We start from the raw sequence: 18792 nt of genomic DNA on the forward strand, positions 1-18792 counted from the left end.
GTTCGCGAGAGGTCAAGATGTTATTGTTGAAGTGCAGTGAAAATGAACAGATTACCTAACAGGTAGGCGAAACTTCTAAATAAATATTTCGTCAATGTTTCAGTGAGGAAAATGAAATATTTCAAAATATCTGACGGACTTTTTTGTGAAACGGGGTAAAACAATTTTTATATTGCTATTTAAAATTAAATTCATATATTGTGTCGCTCAAGATATTGTTCGGAATTTTTCTATATTTAGCAGTATAGAAGGCTGTCACGTCGTGTTCATGAAAAGTAGATTTGGAATCATCTTATAAATTTCATCTAAGATTTCAAAAAAATCGCCTTCTTTTGAGAATCAAAGAAAATTTCAGAAGAATTTTTATTTACATCCACACATCATTACTTCATTAGATCCCATAATTCCCTAGTGATTAAGTCCTATAGTCTGATCTTATTTTTTTTAATATTCGTCATCGACTACTGAAACCTTTAGCCTTACACTATTCCCAATGCGAAGTAACACATTGTGAATCACCATTCAAAAAGTGTATTTCACTTGGACATGATTCACTGTAATATTTTTTCTTACTTGTTTTTTGAATTGGTGTTCTTGATGTGAATGTGCCTTGTTGCAATTTAGGTTTTTTCCAAGAAAAATATTTCAGTGTCTATTAAACTTGACCTTACCAATTTGCAACACAATCCGGGGGCTTCATGTTTATATTTCAAATATCTACTATATGAACAAACAATACCTATTGGTGCCCCATTAGTACTAACTAATGTGTACTGTATTTATTTACCCTTTATCGGTTCACGCTATGCCAAAATAGGTGCTACTTTGTGTACTAAGTAACCATATGGTAACAAAGTATTCAAAGACAGGCGATATAACCGTATGGATACATCTGTGCTTAGGTAAGGGAAATCCAAACCAAGCTGAGTTTGCGCAGTCGGTAATTCCAAATCCGTCATGTTGGTGCTTGTTCGCGCGAATTTAGTGGTTACGGTAGTGCTAGTGGAATTAGTGATAATTTTACACATTTATGTTCATTTAATTTCAGCTAAATAGGCTTCTTGAGTATATAAGGTATGATATTTTATTTTTATTCTACGTGACTATTTATTTTTATACCATAATATTTAGAGTTAGTATATGCGTGACCATATGGTTACTCTGCTCATTTCAGTCGTAAATTCCAGATAGATATGAATGAATTGAAGCGATATGGAGTCATTTCTTGCAGTTTATTTTATGTAAAAAAGCAGAAGTAGATTACCACCTCCTCTCCAGGTCTCAGATACATCGGATAATGTGGATGAGGAAAATGTTCCTCTCATTCTGAAGACCAAAGGAAACCAAGCTCTCGGTAAATATCAGAAAATTTTCGTGGAGGTATGGCTATTTTTCACTACTTGACACTTTAACAAATACTTAGCAACATACTGAAAACAAGAAATCAATCATCCGGTGGTTGCTGCCCAAAATAATTAATTTATATTCTTATAACACCTCATAAATATTTATTGTAGCATCGAATGCGATGAACCTCCCACAAAGAAAAAGAAGGTTTCTGAACTTACATTCAGTTGGACACAAGAGGATATTCTCTGGCCTAGTAGAGACAGATTTTCATCCCACCGAAAATAAAGAAGTTCTCACACCATTAAAATATTTCTGCTAGCTTTTTTCCTGTGACATAAGTAATATATAACGGACATAATTGACAAATTTATATAATACTCAACAAACTGAAAACTGGGACATGAATAGCTTCTAATGCCAAAGAAATTACAGATTTTTTATCCATTATGATGTTGATGGGTATAATAGATCTTCCCTCATATGAGGATTATTTCGCCAGTGCAACACGGATTGAACAAATTGCTTCCCTCATGTCCGTCAAACGATTCAAAACATTGAGACGATATATTCCTTTCAATAATAATGAGTTTGTGAATGAAGATAATAAAAATAGGTACCTACTTCAAAATTCGTCCTTTGGTTGACAGCCTTCGACAAAATTTCCGCAAATATCATACCGAGAATATATTCTATAGACGAAACCATGGTCGCGTACAAAGGTACCCGTCCTGGGAATCTTCGCCAGACGCCAGTCATTTATTCATTCAGTGCTGTATCCCGTTAACGGGAATAAATCTACAAAAAGACATAAAAAAAAACAGACTTATAATTTCCTAGGGCTAATTGCGACTGTTTGCCTTCCTATAACAGAAGAGAACCCAACCGTGACCTACAGATCCTTCTACACTCCGGGCATGGATACTCACCAAACAGATCTGGCCGCCGCTGTATTCTTCTCGTGTCTCCATTATAACTGTGCACCATAGACCTCCACTGTGACCAGTCTAACGCTAGTTGTTCCCAGTTATGATTGGCATTAACTGATTTTAGGGATATAGTATATAGTGTATCCTCAAACCGCTTATACTGGCCTCCTGGTTTCCGGGTTCCCTCTGCCAATTCGCCATACAGAGCTGTTTTGGGGAGTCTTGTGTCTTGCATCCTCGGATTGTGGCCGCACCATCTGAGTCGGGCCCTCGTTACTTGAGTATCAATTGTTGTACAACTCGCGCGTTGCCAGACTTCTGCATTCGAAACTTTGTGGAACCATCTGATGTGCATTATCTGTCTTAGATGACGTTGTTGCGTTTGTTCAAGCTGTTTAATATGTCGCCTGTAGGGCGTCCAGCTTTCGCTTCCGTAAAGGAGCATTGGGAGGACGACTGCTTTGTAAACAGCTGTCTTGGTCTTCAGATTGAGGTCGTGATTTTGAAATATTCTGACCTTTAGCTTCCAGAATGCCCGTGATGCCGAATTGATACGGTTGTGTATTTCCGTGTCTAGGTTAGCCCTAGTATTTATGAAGCTTCCCAATTATTTGAACTGCTCGACCTGTTCTAGAGTTTCATTCTCCAGGCTGATATCTATTTGAAGGCTTTCTGGCGCACTTACCAGGATTTCGGTTTTGTCGATATTGAGTCTAAGGCCTAAAGCTTCGTATATATGTTTATGGGTGTCCAGCATTATCTGTAGATCCTCTGAGCTGCTAGCGATAAGTGCGCAGTCGTCTGCATATTGAAGTTCCGTGATAAACTTTGTACGGGTTTTTGCTCTGAGGCGCTTCAAGTTAAATAGGCCTCCATAAAATCTGAATCTTATTCCAACACCTCTTACAGGCATACTCATGTCAGCAATTATCGAGACAGCTATGGCTCCAAAACGGCAACTTCGTGTGATTTCTAAATTTCTACAGGGATTTTTACAGGGATTTGGATAAGTAAGTATCACATTTACAACTTTGCCAACGTTTCGGAATCTTTGCTCCTTTCTTCATATTTTGAGAAAGGAACTGCAATAAGTAATTTTTACTCAATTCAATTCAAGAAATATGTTGCATTTACTCACAAAACTTTTTCTCTTTGTTGTCTTTCGATAATAAAATATTAAAAAACTAATTGTGGTCATTATTTCTTTGTTCTTATGACTAGGATAAGGAAGTTCTGCTAATAGGGAATACGCCTTCTGAAGAAAATGATGTATACCTTATGGGCTCCTGTTTATTTCAGCGCTGAACAGGGAAAATATTTCAATTCGACTGATTTAAACCGAATATTCGCAATTTTTATAGGAAATTTAAAAAATCATATCTCCCAAACTACAAGTCTCCCGAAGTTGAGACATGTATCAATCGATTTTTTTATACAAGACTTCATCTAAGAAATAATCGACGTCAAAATCGGAGGTGGGCACTAATCTAAACTTTTACCTTTTTATGAAATATCTTTGAGCAGCACATTTTGAAATAATCATCTCAACCGTTTCCAAAAAAAATTATTTTAAGTACTTACAAATGGAAAATGAAAATGGGTATTTGAAATTTAAAGCGTTCCGTTTCTATAACACAAGTTGGCAACATCGACTGAAATATGCGTTGATAATAAGGACAACAAATACACTATCTTGATGAGATTGCTATTGAGGCTCGCCAGTGAGTACGCGCCTTATGATGGCTGTAAATCAACAGCTGTTATTTTATAAACAAGCCATTGTTCTTCTTATTTTCTAGTAGGCGCTGCTGCCAAATCGTAAACTAGAAACGAAGCGATATAAAAAAAAATTTAAATCTCACATTTGAAGAATGTTTTTGAATAGTTTTCGCGGTACATTTGAAAAATTCATGAATGAATCTCATAATTATTCAGTTTAAACTTGCATATGCTGTGATAACCCAACTTGAGGAGAATTCCCCGTTCCAATGTAACACTTCAATACAGCAGTCGCCAAAAGGCACGAAACGTTCAAGGATGAGATTCATTTAATGATTTGCCAATCCGTCAAGTGTGTTGTTCGCAGTTTACAAACTGACTGAAAATTTCAGGCCGATATTTGAACGATCTGTATTTCAATAGTATTTCAGAAAACATTCGTCAATTTTTAAACTAACTATGTAGTCATTTCACAAACTGACGGATTTCAGTACACGACTGTTCAACATATATAAATCATCAAAGAATAATCTTGCAAATATTATTCCAGCTGTCGAGGCTCAATATTAAAGCACATAAAATACTTCTCAGTTTCCAACATAATCATCGTAAAATAGGTATATGTATCTGGAATATCTTTCATCTTTTAATTCTTAGTACTCAAATTATTCTGCTTTAAGAATAACTAATTATTTCCATTTTGAATGAATTCAATAATATAAAAGCCTGATTGAAAATTTATTACGACTTTTACAATAAAAATATTTTTTCTACTTCCACTATCTCAACGAATCCAATATATTTTATTTTGTTTAGTTCACGCTAAACATAAAAGTCAAATAGGTTAGGTTTAACGTCAGCACTTCAATTCAAATTTCATTACAACACATAAACGTTGTATTTGAGGATATTCCTCACGTAAACTTTTTTCAGGCTAACGTACCTACTGTGCACATTTCAACTCTCTAATATTATGTTATATTTTTCAAGATTACATTGTTCGTCGCCAGCTCTATCAGATGTAGAAGGACGTAATTTTGGACCTACACCGAGAAAACCAGAGGCAGTGAAGGAGAAACTGGAGAAGTAGGATGACATCCATCTATTTCCTGAATTGAAACCATTTTTTTTTCAGTGAATTCCTGGTGAATTTCGTTGCGAGCCTTTATTGCAAAGCTATAGTAGTCCTTGGGGTAGCTTTGCCGATAACAGATGCAATAACTCTAAATAGTAATATATATATTTTCAGAGTGAGTATTTTGGATCAAAAAAAACTTTCTCCTTTTTGAGAAAATATTTTGAAATATATCAAAAGGTTCTGATTCAATAATTTAAATTTTTTCAATTTATTTTCAGATTTTTTATATTTACCTGTACGCTGGTAGTATAACTTTTTTATGTTACATATGCTTAGTGCAAGTGAGAGAAAAGTCTGTTAGGTTGAGTTTATATGAGATGCAAAGTGAGTAGAATCGTTTTAACAAACCATTCCCAATAATTACTCATAAATAGCAAACGTAAAATTCTTGATGATGGAGGATAATTATTTGGGCTGTTGAAGAATTTCAACCAGAAAGATGATGAAAACATGCCAAATAATTAGTCAACTAGTATCTATGAATAGATTGAACTTTTCACTCTAACTTATAAACAAAAATAAAAAATATCACTCCCGTAAGAATTTATTAGAATAACAAAAACAAACTTCATTTTTATTCTATTAAGAATTTTACGATATGGTGATATTTCCAAAGCAACGCAATATATCGGAAAAATGGCAAAAACGTCCCGAGTTATTGATCTAATAATCCATCCAACAACAAAAAAGACTTTGTAATTTTCCCCACTATTTCCAAATTCTTTGCCAAAAGAGGAAATTTTTTGTTGCCTTACATTCACACCATGAACAACAAGTAGGCATAATGATAAAAAATATCCTGTGTCAGTGACGCCCAGAAAAAAAAATTGAGCTTTGCACGCCTGGCTGAAAATCCAAAATCGGCTTATGAGTTAGACAAATTATAGCTGGTCAAATTAGGCAAATTTTTAGGATGAAATATTCGAAAAAAAAGCATTTTAATCATCTTCAAAGTGTCAGATTAAGAAAACCCCCCTGATTAGTGTCAGATTAATGGGTCAACACGTCTACAACACTCTAATTAACCATCTGTATGAAAATCTGACACGCTCGAGTATGTACAAGTAATGATTTTTTTTTGCATTTTCAAAGGGCCGCTGTGACCTTGCGTCACGTCCAAATTGTCAGTCCCTTGAAAAGTAGCTTCCTCTGGGTCCAATTAACATATCCTCCAGAAATCTGAGACGCTGGAATTTTTTTTTTTTTACCATTTTCAACTCTTCCTTACGGGCAGTCCCACCGCGTAAACTGTCAGATACGCATGAATTCATCATCAGAGACATGTAGAGCATATCCAGTATCTTAATCTGACACGCTCGAGTATGTACACCTGACAATTTTTTTTTACATCTTTGAGACCCTGCAGACGCTTTCCCCACCGCTAAAAGTGGTACTTTTTTTTCTTTCTACCATCTAATCTTCAAAATCCACTAGGTCTCTACGACACTCGAGTAAATCCCGATATAGCATCGTCGGCTCCCCAACTACTCTTCATTTGCTTCTTAGTTAATAAATAAATAATAATATTTATTATTATTTTTATTAATAATAATAAAATGGGAATAAAGCCGAATTACAATATCAATATAGGTTATTACTTTCTGGGCTTTGTATTTATGTATTTCATCTGACGTTTCAAAGATAACTGCAGTGCGCATCTTCAGAGCAGAAATCTGTGCATGAATTATACAAGCTGAGTCGCGTTTCCACTACGTATGGAAATAACCATTTGAAAGTGCCTTCTCCTCTTCATATGTGAGTTTTATATAAAATAGATATTGGATTAATTAATGTAATAAAGTGTTATTCAATAGAGGATATACACATAAATCCCAGCACGAGAGCTTGCGAGAAAAAAAAACGGATAAGAGATGAACGGTTTATAGGCAAATGCCCGGAACCAATATTCAAGAAGCAGTTAAGGGTTTTTAGTGGGTTTCGAGCTCGGGAGAGTTAGAATCCCTACACTTGTTCCCCCTCAACTTATTGATTAATCAATAAGTTTCAGTTCTTATTTTAATATCTTTTCAATTGATCTCTTGGTCTCCTTCGGTAAATTTCACTAGTCTACTAAATTCTTGATTCGGATGGTTTTTCGCTATTTCGAATAATTTCTCTGCTTTTCTGTTCATGAATTCCGTTATGGTTTCCGATTTAAGGTCCATATAAATCTGTATAAAACTGTCTATTCCTGACAAACCAAGGTGCACATCGAAGCAGCTTGTTTTCAGTGGCCTGAATTCTTTTGATATGGCTCTTTGCCGCGAACCCCAGGCAACTGATCCATAAGTCAGTTGAGGCCTAGCAACGGCTTTGATTATCTTCAATTTTGTCTCTTTCGACATGTGGCTTCTTCTTCCTATCAGAGGGTAGAGTCTATTCATCGCTATTTCCGTTCTGTCTATTGCTTGTTTGATATGACTTTTTCAAGTCATTCCTTTGTCAAGCGTTATTCTGCGTTATTCCTAAATATTTGGCTTCATTTTTCCAATCGATTTCTTCGCCGTCAACTTCTAGATTCGTTGTAGGTCGCAGTTTTCTCTTCTGATGTAATATTGTTTGGCTCTTTTGTCCATTGAGCTTGATTTTCCACTTTCTGCACCAGTCAATTTTTTCGTCAATCGTTTATTGAAGAACTCGTTCTATTAAGTAATAGTGGGTTGCTATGCCTGTGTTGTCAGCATATATCGTTAGCATGGTTCTTGGATTCTTCGGAGTATCGTGAATGTATATGTTGTACAGAAGTGGCCAAGTACTGATCCTTGGGGTACTCCAGCCTCTATATCTCTAGTTGTGGAGCATTCTCCTTCCACTTTCACGTAAAATATTCTATTTTTGAAATAATTCCTAATGAACTTTCATATTTTGATGGAATATCCAGCACATCTCATTTTATATATTAATCCTTCATGCCATACTCTGTCGAATGCTCTGGCGACGTCTAGTGAAACAATACCTGCAGCTTGTTTGATTTGGAATACCTCTGTACTGTATTCTGTGAGTCTTAATAATTGTTGCTCTGTTGAATGCTCTCTTCTGAATCCGAACTGTTCGGGTGGTATTAGTTTCAGATTTTCGGTTTCCTCATCTAGCCGCGTGGCTAAAATTCTTTCTACTACTTTTCCTAACGCCGGCAGTATACTTATCGGTTTACTGAACACTCTGACGTCCTTCATCTGCCAGTCATCAGTCATCTATAAAGCTACATTCACAATCAATTCACGAGCCGAAGTGCACTTCGGCACGGAAGCTTAGCAGATGGCGTTCTCCGTTACCATTCACAATGAAATTCAAGACAAAATTTCTTGCAAGTTGCAAACTATCACTTCGGCCAGGAATTTCGTGCCGGCTATAGATGATGCTGATGCTTATGTTTTGATCAGTTACATTTTTGATTCATTTGAGTATTTGGTTCCAAGATTATTGCGAATGGTAAATTTCGTGCCGAAGTGCACTTCGGCCCGCGAATTGATTGTGAATGCAGCTTAAGACGAACTCAGAACCAATGAACACCGGCTACGACGTAACCACTTAACCTTAGTGTGGGGGCATAAAAACTGTCTTATCAGAGTGATAAAGCCATGTTATATAATCTTAGAAGTAAATCTCTTTGAGTTGGTCTACTGTAGTTGCAGGGGAAACGTCAAAAGAAACACATAAAGAATGGCTGCTTTTCTACTATCTTACATTGATGGATCCTCTAGTACGAATTATGAGAACTTCAAAACTCCCCTTATGCATTTTCAGGTACGATACCAATGACATTTGAATTGGCTGAACCAGAAAATATTAACCAGCCTGTGAGATATGGCAGCTTTTATCTGAGAATGGGGGTAACAGGTGAACATTTGGCATTCCTTGAATGAAATACATCACGGAACATGTTTTCAGGCTTTGGCATGGGTTCTGTGATATACTCAGGATTTCAATTTGCACAATATTTTGAATATTCTGCTGAAAATGATTGTAGACATCCTGTGAAAGCCATGAAGCCTTGCCTTCGAATAATTTTCGTTCTAATGCAGATATTTTTTGTTTTATCCACGAATAATGTGAGTATATCAAGACATAGGGTTTTTTAATTTTACATCTTAATGAACTAATTTAGAGTTTATCTGATGTGCGTGAGTGGAAATTTACGACGATAGATTGAAAGCCCTTGTTCAGACGCATAACAAAAATTGCCATCCATCCAGGTGCTGACGTACTGCCTAATCATTAACAAGAAAAAAGTCAGCTACTCATAATTCCGAAACCATGAGGCGGATTTTGCCATTGACGAACTCAAAATCGGCATATTAGTACAATCGGGTTTAGGAAACTACCTCGAAAATAACAAGTCTCTGGGGCCTAAAGATTTTAAGCTAAAATGTTTACCAATCAGGCTTATTGAATATTGAATAAAATTTAAAGTTCGTGTTCGTTTGAGATATCGATTGAAATTCAAACTGAGAGGACTCTTCTAAAATTCTTTAGGGTTTTCACCCTCAGTCTCTGAGACAAAATCAAATAAAAAATTCACATAATTGATCTGCTCCTTCGTAAATTCTTGCCCTGATTTGTCAGGAGCAAATCAGATGGAAAAAATTGTGGCCTGACAATGAACGAAAAATGAAACTTCATGGTATAACTTAATTTGTCAACTGCAAATGATAATTATTGTAATATTACTTTTATTTTCATCAAAGCCTGTATTCACGAAATGGATTCAATCATGCCATTCATGCCTATACTATTTGTAGACGAAAAGCGGATGAAAACAGTTTACGGACGAAAAATGTCATCCGCTGTGAAATATATGAATATACCTACATAAATTCAAAAAAGAAATCAAGAATATGTTATTGTCAAAAGGTTTCTACTCGCTAGAAGAATATTTATGTGATTGTTTAGCTTAAAGGTACTTAAACCCTATCCTATATGGGTTGTATTTTCTTTCAGGATCAATAAATTATGTTATGTTTTGTTGAAGCGGACGAAAAATATTTGCCGTCAAAAATAGTCAAATTTTCGTTCGATAATTATACTAAGTTCGAAAAATACACTCCATCGCCTCTCTCTACTCCTATCGTTCTTTTAATCGAATCTTTTCCACTAAATTCGATAAAAAGAACAATAGAAGTAGAGAGAGGCGACGGAGTGTATTTTTCGAACTTAGTATTAGTACCCACGTAAAATATAATTTTTTGTTGAAGTCGGCGAAAAAAGAAATTAGACGTAAACATCATTAAAAATCAAAACGGAATCCGCATAGATTGTTGAAAATTGGGTATAATTTAGCTATGAGAATTTAATTTTACCTGACCTATCTTCATACATTCTTCATGATTACCTTTCAGTTCATTCATGTGCAAAAGAGTAAGATGATAGCTAGGTTCGGGCTCATGCACATGATAGGCACAAATCTATGTGAGTGGTTTCAAGTGGTAGTCAAAGAAACACAACATGATATATACAAAACTGCACAGAAGTTACTCGCTAAGAACTTAGGGAATCATTCTCTTCTGCCAATCGTTTTCGAAACAAAACGATTTTACGATAAGAAGGAACAATGTATGGAAACCAATATAATAGGACCTTTGTTGTTCAAGACAGAGCCCTATCTAGCACCTTGTACCATAGAGTTTAGTGTTTTATGTGCTGTTATTTTGGGATTGATGTGGAAGAAGAACCTTACAAATGGAATAGGAGGTAAATATAATAACAAAAATGAATATTTAATATATGTATTTTCATTCATTTTCGAGCACTATACAGTGCGCGTAAAAATTATGGAACATATTCATTTTCTCAGAAGAAAAATATTTGGCAACAAAATCCTGAAACAGGTCAATTTTTGTTTCACTTTTACCAAATTTTTATGCATTTTTGAAGGATTTTTGTTGCACCTTGTGCCATCCCCATCAAACCTCTAAATTTTTTGAATAGGTAAAGTGGGTCATGTGGTACTCTTTTGGCAAGGTCTTTGTATCTTTTTTATAGGAGTGCAGAAATTTTCACTTTGCGCACTGTATAACATAAAGAAATAGAGCGGTAGTTACGCCAGATGGACCATAAAAAGGTTTCAAACCATTTGCAAAAAGCTGGAGCTCGATGTTTGGTTACCACACCAATTGACGCAAAATATATAAGGAATCTAATTTGTATCTGCAAAAATGGCCAAACGAAATGGAATAGACCTATTTCTTAAGCGGATGACTTGGGGATGAGAAATGGGTGAGGGTGACATACTGACATACGAGTACGACAACAGTGTGCGAAAACCATCGTGGTCAATGCTCGTTGAAGCAGCTCGTACGGTGGCATAAACAGGACAAACGACCCTGAATGTCCTACGGTCCATTTGTGGAAGTATTTCATTATCAGTTGCTTCTATGTGACCAAACACTGAATTCAGATCTCTAGTGTCTACGATTATAACGGAAACGGCCAGAGTTAGTCAGTAAGAAAGGCTTTTTCTGTTCAGACCACGACAGAACACACACGTCTATTGAAGTGACTCCCCAGGAACTCCAAGTGCTCGGATTGGAAGTTTTGATGCATCCATCAAATAGTACGGATCTTGCACCAAGCGATGACCATGTTTTTCTTGCATTGCAAAACTTCCTTAGTGATAAGAAATAGGCATCAAAAGATTGTGGAAATCGATTACAAGTTTCTCGCCAATAGGGACCAAGACTTCTATGAGAGAGGTATTCTGAGGCTACCTTCAAAATCAAACTGAATTACCTATAGAACAAAACGGTTCATCTTTGACTCAAATCACACAATACACACAAGTTGAAAAAAAATAGTGGATTTATTTTTACCCAATCTATTATATTATATCAATTAATTTCAGTTCATTTTTAGAAAGGAAAGCGAATCGTATACAGTTGAGAGAAACATTTACTGAAAGTACTACAGATGTTTATGGCAGGACAAAGAGCAGATTTTCAGTGGATTGTTCTAAAGCACATAAAGGTCTTTTCAGTGGAATTCTGGTCATCATATTAACCATAATGAGTCTGATCTTATATTCAGAACTAGAGAATCATGGAGACTATTGGCACATAGGCATTCTGCTAGTGAGTATGAAAAAAAAACTGATGATATCTTGAAAAATATATTCATAATCGGAAATTTACATTACTATGAATTCTGATTATGATATTTATAAAATTGGTTGCTGATGATTTTCATTCATCAATAATACTCAATTTATTTATAATTTATACAGGGTGAGTCTTTGACTCGTACACATATTTTAACAGTAGATCCTTGAGGTAGAAAAAAAAACTGTCTTGAAAAATAAACAGTGTCCCATTTAAAAACACCAACTCTCCCCTCCATCTCTGGAATGGTAATTAATTTCTATATGATCCATTACGAGTATCATATAGAACATATTAATTACTGAATAAAATGTTTCAGAAATTTTCGAATATCTCGAACCAAGATAAAACGGAATATTTGAGATAGTCATTTTTCATAAACGCCCTGAAACTCGAGAACGAATCAAGATTTTTATGATCGGCTTTCATATATCTAATTATTTCGAAAAAAGAGAATGGGGGTCTTTGAAGATTTTTTTTATGTTCTCGAGATGCTCTCAGTGAGCATCAAATTTGGGACAGCCTGTACACGGATTGTGAAATTGCCATATTATTCATTTTAGCGATGTAAGTAACTGCAGTAATGAAAGAAGAACTTGAAGAACGATTGATTTTCCAGCACGATCACGATTAACAAAATTTCTAGACCCATATTCTCCCTTAGAACATAAATACATGGAATGGACATTGACGTGCTATGTATTGTTGTGGTACAAACATTCGATGCTTCTCTGTCTAGGTCTAGCGCGACACTAAGGCAGTGGCGTAAAATAAATAAATTTATATATATCCTACCTTTTTGTACGGAAAATTGACGTGACAATGATGTCAGATCGAATGATCTCAATTGTGATTGGCGACACAGTCTTTGGACAACAACAAATGTTTATTTTCCATTCCTTGTATCTATGTTCCGAGTATTCTCCACTTCGTATTTTGCAGGTAAATGCTCTGGAGTTCCTCCTATTCTGGGCAGGAACTTTGGCCTCGATTCTTTGTATAATATCCATAAGGGATATTGGTTATTACAAAATGAGCAGACAACTTGAGTTGGAACATGTCCTGTTACTTCTTTCTCAGTCAGGCGTTTTTATTTATAATTTATTTCAAGTTTTGGGTGCTACCCATATGGCAGTAAGAGGCGGAGTAGCATTCAATAAAGTAATAAGGTAAGGATGACCGCCTTCTTATTTTCATTCAGTTTCAATTGATCTTGATATTGTCAGACTAATATAAGGGAGATATCTTGGACCCTGTAGGTACATGTACCAAAAATTAGAACTGCATTTAAGGAGAATTGTCCAGGACAGTCTGTCAGAAAAGTGAAAAAAATACTCGAGCAATGTCAGATTAAGATAAGTGTGGTTAATTATATGTTAAAAAGTATACATTATTTCAATATGACAATTCGAGCTCTACGAAAATATATGGTACACAGATAAAGAGATATATGAAAATCTACAACACTCTTAATTCGTATAAACACGATATACTATTGTAAAGGGTTGATAGGTACTCTTGCTTCTCAAGTATTTTGAATTCCTCTCAGAAATTAACATTTCAAATTCAGATTGAAGAACAGAATATAAAAATTATTTCTGAATTATCTTGGAAGCCTTCCCAAAAACTATACAGTCTGTAACGTTTATCAAAGAGATCTACTGGCTAGAGAGCAAAAAAAGGAACAGTGAGTGGCCGCTGCGGTGGAGATATTCACAGGCTGACTTTGATAGTTTTGTATTTATGAGTAGAATGCGGCAACTTTGATCGTTTTCCATCTGGCGGTATTCCCCTTGTTTCTGGTTAAAGTGCATTTTTATTCGGTACTTTGAGAAGAACATATGTGAATTGTTTGGCGACCAAGCGCAAAAAGTCGCCTTTTCGATTTCACTCTAATAATTGAATATTTTCGTCTTTTCACTTTTGAAAAAAAAAATTTGGTGGGAAGAAATTGGTATCAACTGATTTGCCGCCCCCAGAATGTGCTCCCCGGTAGGGTGCCCAGTTTGCCGGTCATGACGGCGCCCCTGTCTGTATGAAAATCGTACACACTCGAGTATGTAAAAGTAACGATTTTTCTGCATTTGCAAAACAGCACTGTGACCTTGCGTCACTTTCAAATTGTCAATGTCTTGAAAATCCCCTGGGTCTAATTCATATCCTCTGAAAATCTAACAAGCTCGAGAAAAAAATGTTTCACAAGCGAGCGCGTTCAAGCCTTTTCCCGCACGCATTTCAAGTCGCAAACAGTCACTTTTTTTTCATGTTTATGCGTGCGGAAAAAATTATGTAGCAGAGATTTTTTCTGAACTCAAATATTATAGAGCAAATTATATTCTGTCATGTCTCTATGCCCCGAACGCCAACGATGTAATAACCATGGTAACGACATGCAGAATTACGTATATCATTGCATATATGAATGAATCAAAACAAATTTGTTCTGTTTCGTGAAATGGATATACAGTGTGGTCCAACGAAAACTTAACACATCGATTTCTCGGCTTCAAAATAAAAATATGAAGAACTGCTCGAACTCGTCCATTTCTGATTCGAGGGGAAACAACTTTTCTGCTCTTTTCATCCCAGTAAAAAATCTCCCTAATGGGGGTGAGCACAACACCTTGATTTTGAATAGGGATGAGGGGTGTTGGGATACATATGTTAAAGATCTTATCGAGTACTATCTGATCCTGAAATGTCCCTCAATAACGAAATGACAGGTAAAAGAGTGAAAAACTAGGTACTTTTGTGATGAGTTCACTAAAGCTGGAAATGAGCACCATTCCCTTCTATGCAGTAATATAAGTTTTTCTGAGAACGTCCTCATACATTACTCAAGATTTCTGGTTTAATTTGACGGCATTCACTAATGATCCGAGTGTGAAAACCATGCAGTGACTCAGGCTGGGTAGTGTAAATCTTGGATTTTAGGTGACTCCATACGTAGAAAAAAGTTCAATGGAGTCAGATCAGGTGATCTGGGTGGCACTTAATATGTCCCCCTTCATCCAATCCAGGCGTGAGGAAAATTCTCATTCAAGAACTGAGTGGTGGAACAACACCATATTGTTCGAAAATTTTCGTTTGATGGTCTTTTGCATTCTACAACACTTGCACAAGGGCTAGATTAATAGCGTTCTCCAATACATCCAAATAAATGTGGCCTGTGAAATTACCGGGTAAAAAATGGGTTGATTATGTGATTTCCATAAATACCCGCCCAAACATTTAACTTCTGGGGAAGCTGAGTATGCACCTCACGAAATAATCTTGGATTTTCATCTGACCAATATCGACAGTTACGCCGATTTGCAATGCCGCTAAGGTAAAATGAACACTAGTCCGAAAAACAGATATCGAACAGGTAGTTTTGATTACCGTTAATCATTTCACTAACCACTCCACAGAACTGGAGTCGGCGATAGGGATCATCTGTTGTACGTGAAACAACAGATACATTGGACAATTTCCTAGTAATAAAGGGCGGATTCATTGCTACATGACCTAAGACAGCAACCTCTCTTCGTCTTTTTCATACATTCCCTTTTGTTATTTTGCGGGTGTGGTGGTTTCAATTCAACCCATCAATAGCGAACGGTTGTGGTTTTGTCCTCGATATTGATGGAATTCATTTTATTATGGTTTTTTAGGGTGAATGGGCCCGAAAAAGTAGAACGCTTGTTGTGTATATATTTTAGCAGAAGCGTTTGGACATCTTTCACTTCTATCAGTTGAAAAAGTTAATATGTTCCCAATATTGCTATCAATTCGAAAACTATTTGAAATATTATTGAAATATGAAATTTCTTCCTTCCTTTTTTTTGTTATAAAAATCATTTTCAGAATCATAACATCTCTGTCCTGTGTGATTCAGAGCTGTTCTCAAACAACATTAGTCTTGATAGCTTGGAGGAGAAGATGCGTTTCTAAGTCCCACATTAGAAGAAAACCAGGAAAACAGCTTGTTACCTTCCTCCTTCTCAGCAATTTCGCCAATTGGGTCATATGCCGTTTCAACCATAACAAATCTACCTCCCATCCGATTCAGATGGATTTTTATGGGCTTCTAGCTTGGAACATCATCACGCACGTGTCCATTCCCTTGATGTTAACATACAGGTTTCAGTCAACTGTGTGTTTTTATGAGATCTGGACACACGTCTATAAGACCACTGCGATTGGGACTTCTTGCAGAGAGTTTACCAGTGAAGGTGAAAATTATAGTGAATTTCAGTAAAAAATTAGAGAGATTTTCGGCTATCTCTTAAACATATAGTAATTCATATTTTTATCTCATTTGTATGTAAATTTCTGTATGAAAGAATATATGAATATTTCAATTTCTTTTTGGCAGGACAATTCCATTTCTAGAGATCATAATCGAAAAAAACTTATAAAGCTTTAAGGTTTATGAACGCTGAGTGTGCATAATTACATAAATGAAACAACTGTAAATTATGCACTACAAATAATAAATAATAACTCTTATCTGAATAAGAATTTATTACTCTGAGTTACATTTTTTCCTCGTGGTCCCATTCATTTTATGCAGCAGATTCAATTAATAATTCTACACGTTTCTTTTAGTGGTTGCAGTTTTACTATGTAAAAATCATAGTCCTAGTTTTTCACCATATTAGGCCAATACAAACAATAACCTGTCGCAATAATATTGGTATTGATTGTATTTTGAAAGAAGCAACCACAAACCCATTAATACTTTCAAGTTCAAATTGGCGCTCGTCAGAATCAAAATGAGATTAGTCAAATTCAAATTGGCAACATCAATTTCAAAGTAGCATTAATCAGAAGCAAATTAGCAATAAATCAATTCCAATCTGGCAATGCAAATTGACAATAAACGGAATCAAATCGGCCATTCTGAATTTGAATTCTCCATCGGAATAAAATGTATACAACGAAAACATTTTATTGCATGATAAAGAGAGTAAATAACGTAATTAATTAAAACCATTCGAGAATAACGAATTTTCTCGAAAAACTATATCCTGCATATCCAATTCAGAAAGAATGAATCTTTGGATAGGAGCGATGAATTTTGCACAATTAACAACCGTTCTTCTTTTTCTTCCAGTCCCTATCTGATCCAGATGTTGGAAAACATCCTTGCTATTTTAACCCTTTCAACTGCCGACCTGAAAAGCGATGTGGTCGTTGGCCTTTAGGTTTTTCAGCCATAACAACCGTTATCTTGCCAAATATTGTTATGAACGATATTCTGTGATCTCTGCTAATTCTGGATTCAACCATTTCTGTTTCATTCACAATAGAAACTAAAGATAACCACAATCTCGCGTTTCCTCAATGAGTTATTATAAAAAGAGACGATTTCAGACCCTCATTCCGTTTCAAAATCAACGTTTTTTTCTATTCACTGTTGTTATCCATATCCAATTGGATATTATTCATTTCATTTCGCAAACTATGAAAAGAATTGAGAGACTGAATACACGTAGTAATACATTCGAAGTGTTGCAACCAGAAAAACTCATAATTTTTGAACGAAAAAGAAAAAGAGCTGGAAAGGTCTTGATCTGTATAATCAACTGATTCAGTTCGATTGGAACATTTTTACAGTTGCAATTTTATTCTGTTGTCAATTTGAAATTGATAAATGCCAGTTTGGACTTGATTATTCCAAATTTTCTTCTGATTAATGCCTGTTTGTAATTATTGATGTTGCCAATTTTCTTTTGACTAATGTCATTTTGATTCAGATTAGCGCCAATTTGAACTTGAAAAGGTATAGTATAGCTACTCGTAATTATAATAATCTTTAAATCTATCGAACATTATCTTTTTTTTTTCAGAATATTATTCAGAAAATAATACAGGAAAATAGCGAAGCTTGGACTAATAATAAGGGTACCTATACCTAATTCACTTTTATTTTAGCACTCGCTTGGTCATGGAAATTTGACACATTTCACTCTGTATAGTACAAAAATGTGGGGTTATGACGCTTGTCAAAACATTTTTGGGTTTTAAATCAACGCAATGTTGCCCGGTCTACGTAAAAGTTTCTGTTATTCCGTATTTTATCACAATGTCGAATCTCTTCGGGAAATATGTGACGAACATAATTGAAGTTTATACAAACTAATTGAAGGCATAGCAAATCCAGTTATTTGCGTGGAAATTACAAGAGATCAGTATAATATCATAATATGTACAAGCTGGAGGAGAGTTAATGTTCGTTATCTTCTTTGGTTAAAGTGTGAATAGGTTACATCAGTTGTAGATTTCAAAAATATTAACCCGAAGATGAAATGCATGTGTTGCAGTGGTTGGGAATGAGTATCTCTCGAAGGAATTAACAGATAATTACAAGAATGTTAAATTCTTCTACAAAAATCATTATACATCAATATAAGTAAAAGGTATCAAAGGAAGTTTCAAGTCAAGATGAACTTCACCTTTGAACGATGAATATTTCACATGAATAAACAATTAGCAGGACAACTGGCGCGTATTTGTGGCTGTAAAAATAATTAGGTATTTATTGGTACCTTAAGACATCTACAATGTATAGGACAAGTAT

At 35.4% G+C, this 18792-nt stretch overlaps 1 protein-coding gene across 2 annotated transcripts; it reads left to right on the plus strand.

Annotated features, from left to right (window-relative positions):
* On the plus strand, positions 1-16587 carry LOC123309429 (proton channel OtopLc-like). Of its 2 annotated transcripts, XM_044892551.1 has the most exons (10): positions 1-62; positions 4986-5081; positions 5131-5245; positions 5352-5457; positions 8881-8973; positions 9025-9185; positions 10473-10824; positions 11986-12200; positions 13170-13396; positions 16074-16587. In XM_044892551.1, the coding sequence occupies exons 1-10, from the start codon at positions 43-45 to the stop codon at positions 16465-16467; spliced, it is 1779 nt and encodes a 592-aa protein (XP_044748486.1). In that variant the 5' UTR covers positions 1-42; the 3' UTR covers positions 16468-16587. The 2 variants fall into 2 exon arrangements, with proteins under 2 accessions (XP_044748486.1, XP_044748487.1); XM_044892552.1 differs by lacking the exons at positions 1-62; positions 4986-5081; positions 5352-5457 and having other exon boundaries at positions 5138-5245.
* Positions 16588-18792: the final 2205 nt, after the last annotated feature.

This window comes from Coccinella septempunctata, chromosome 3, assembly GCF_907165205.1.
Source record: "Coccinella septempunctata chromosome 3, icCocSept1.1, whole genome shotgun sequence".
Classification (NCBI taxonomy): Eukaryota; Metazoa; Arthropoda; class Insecta; order Coleoptera; family Coccinellidae; genus Coccinella; species Coccinella septempunctata.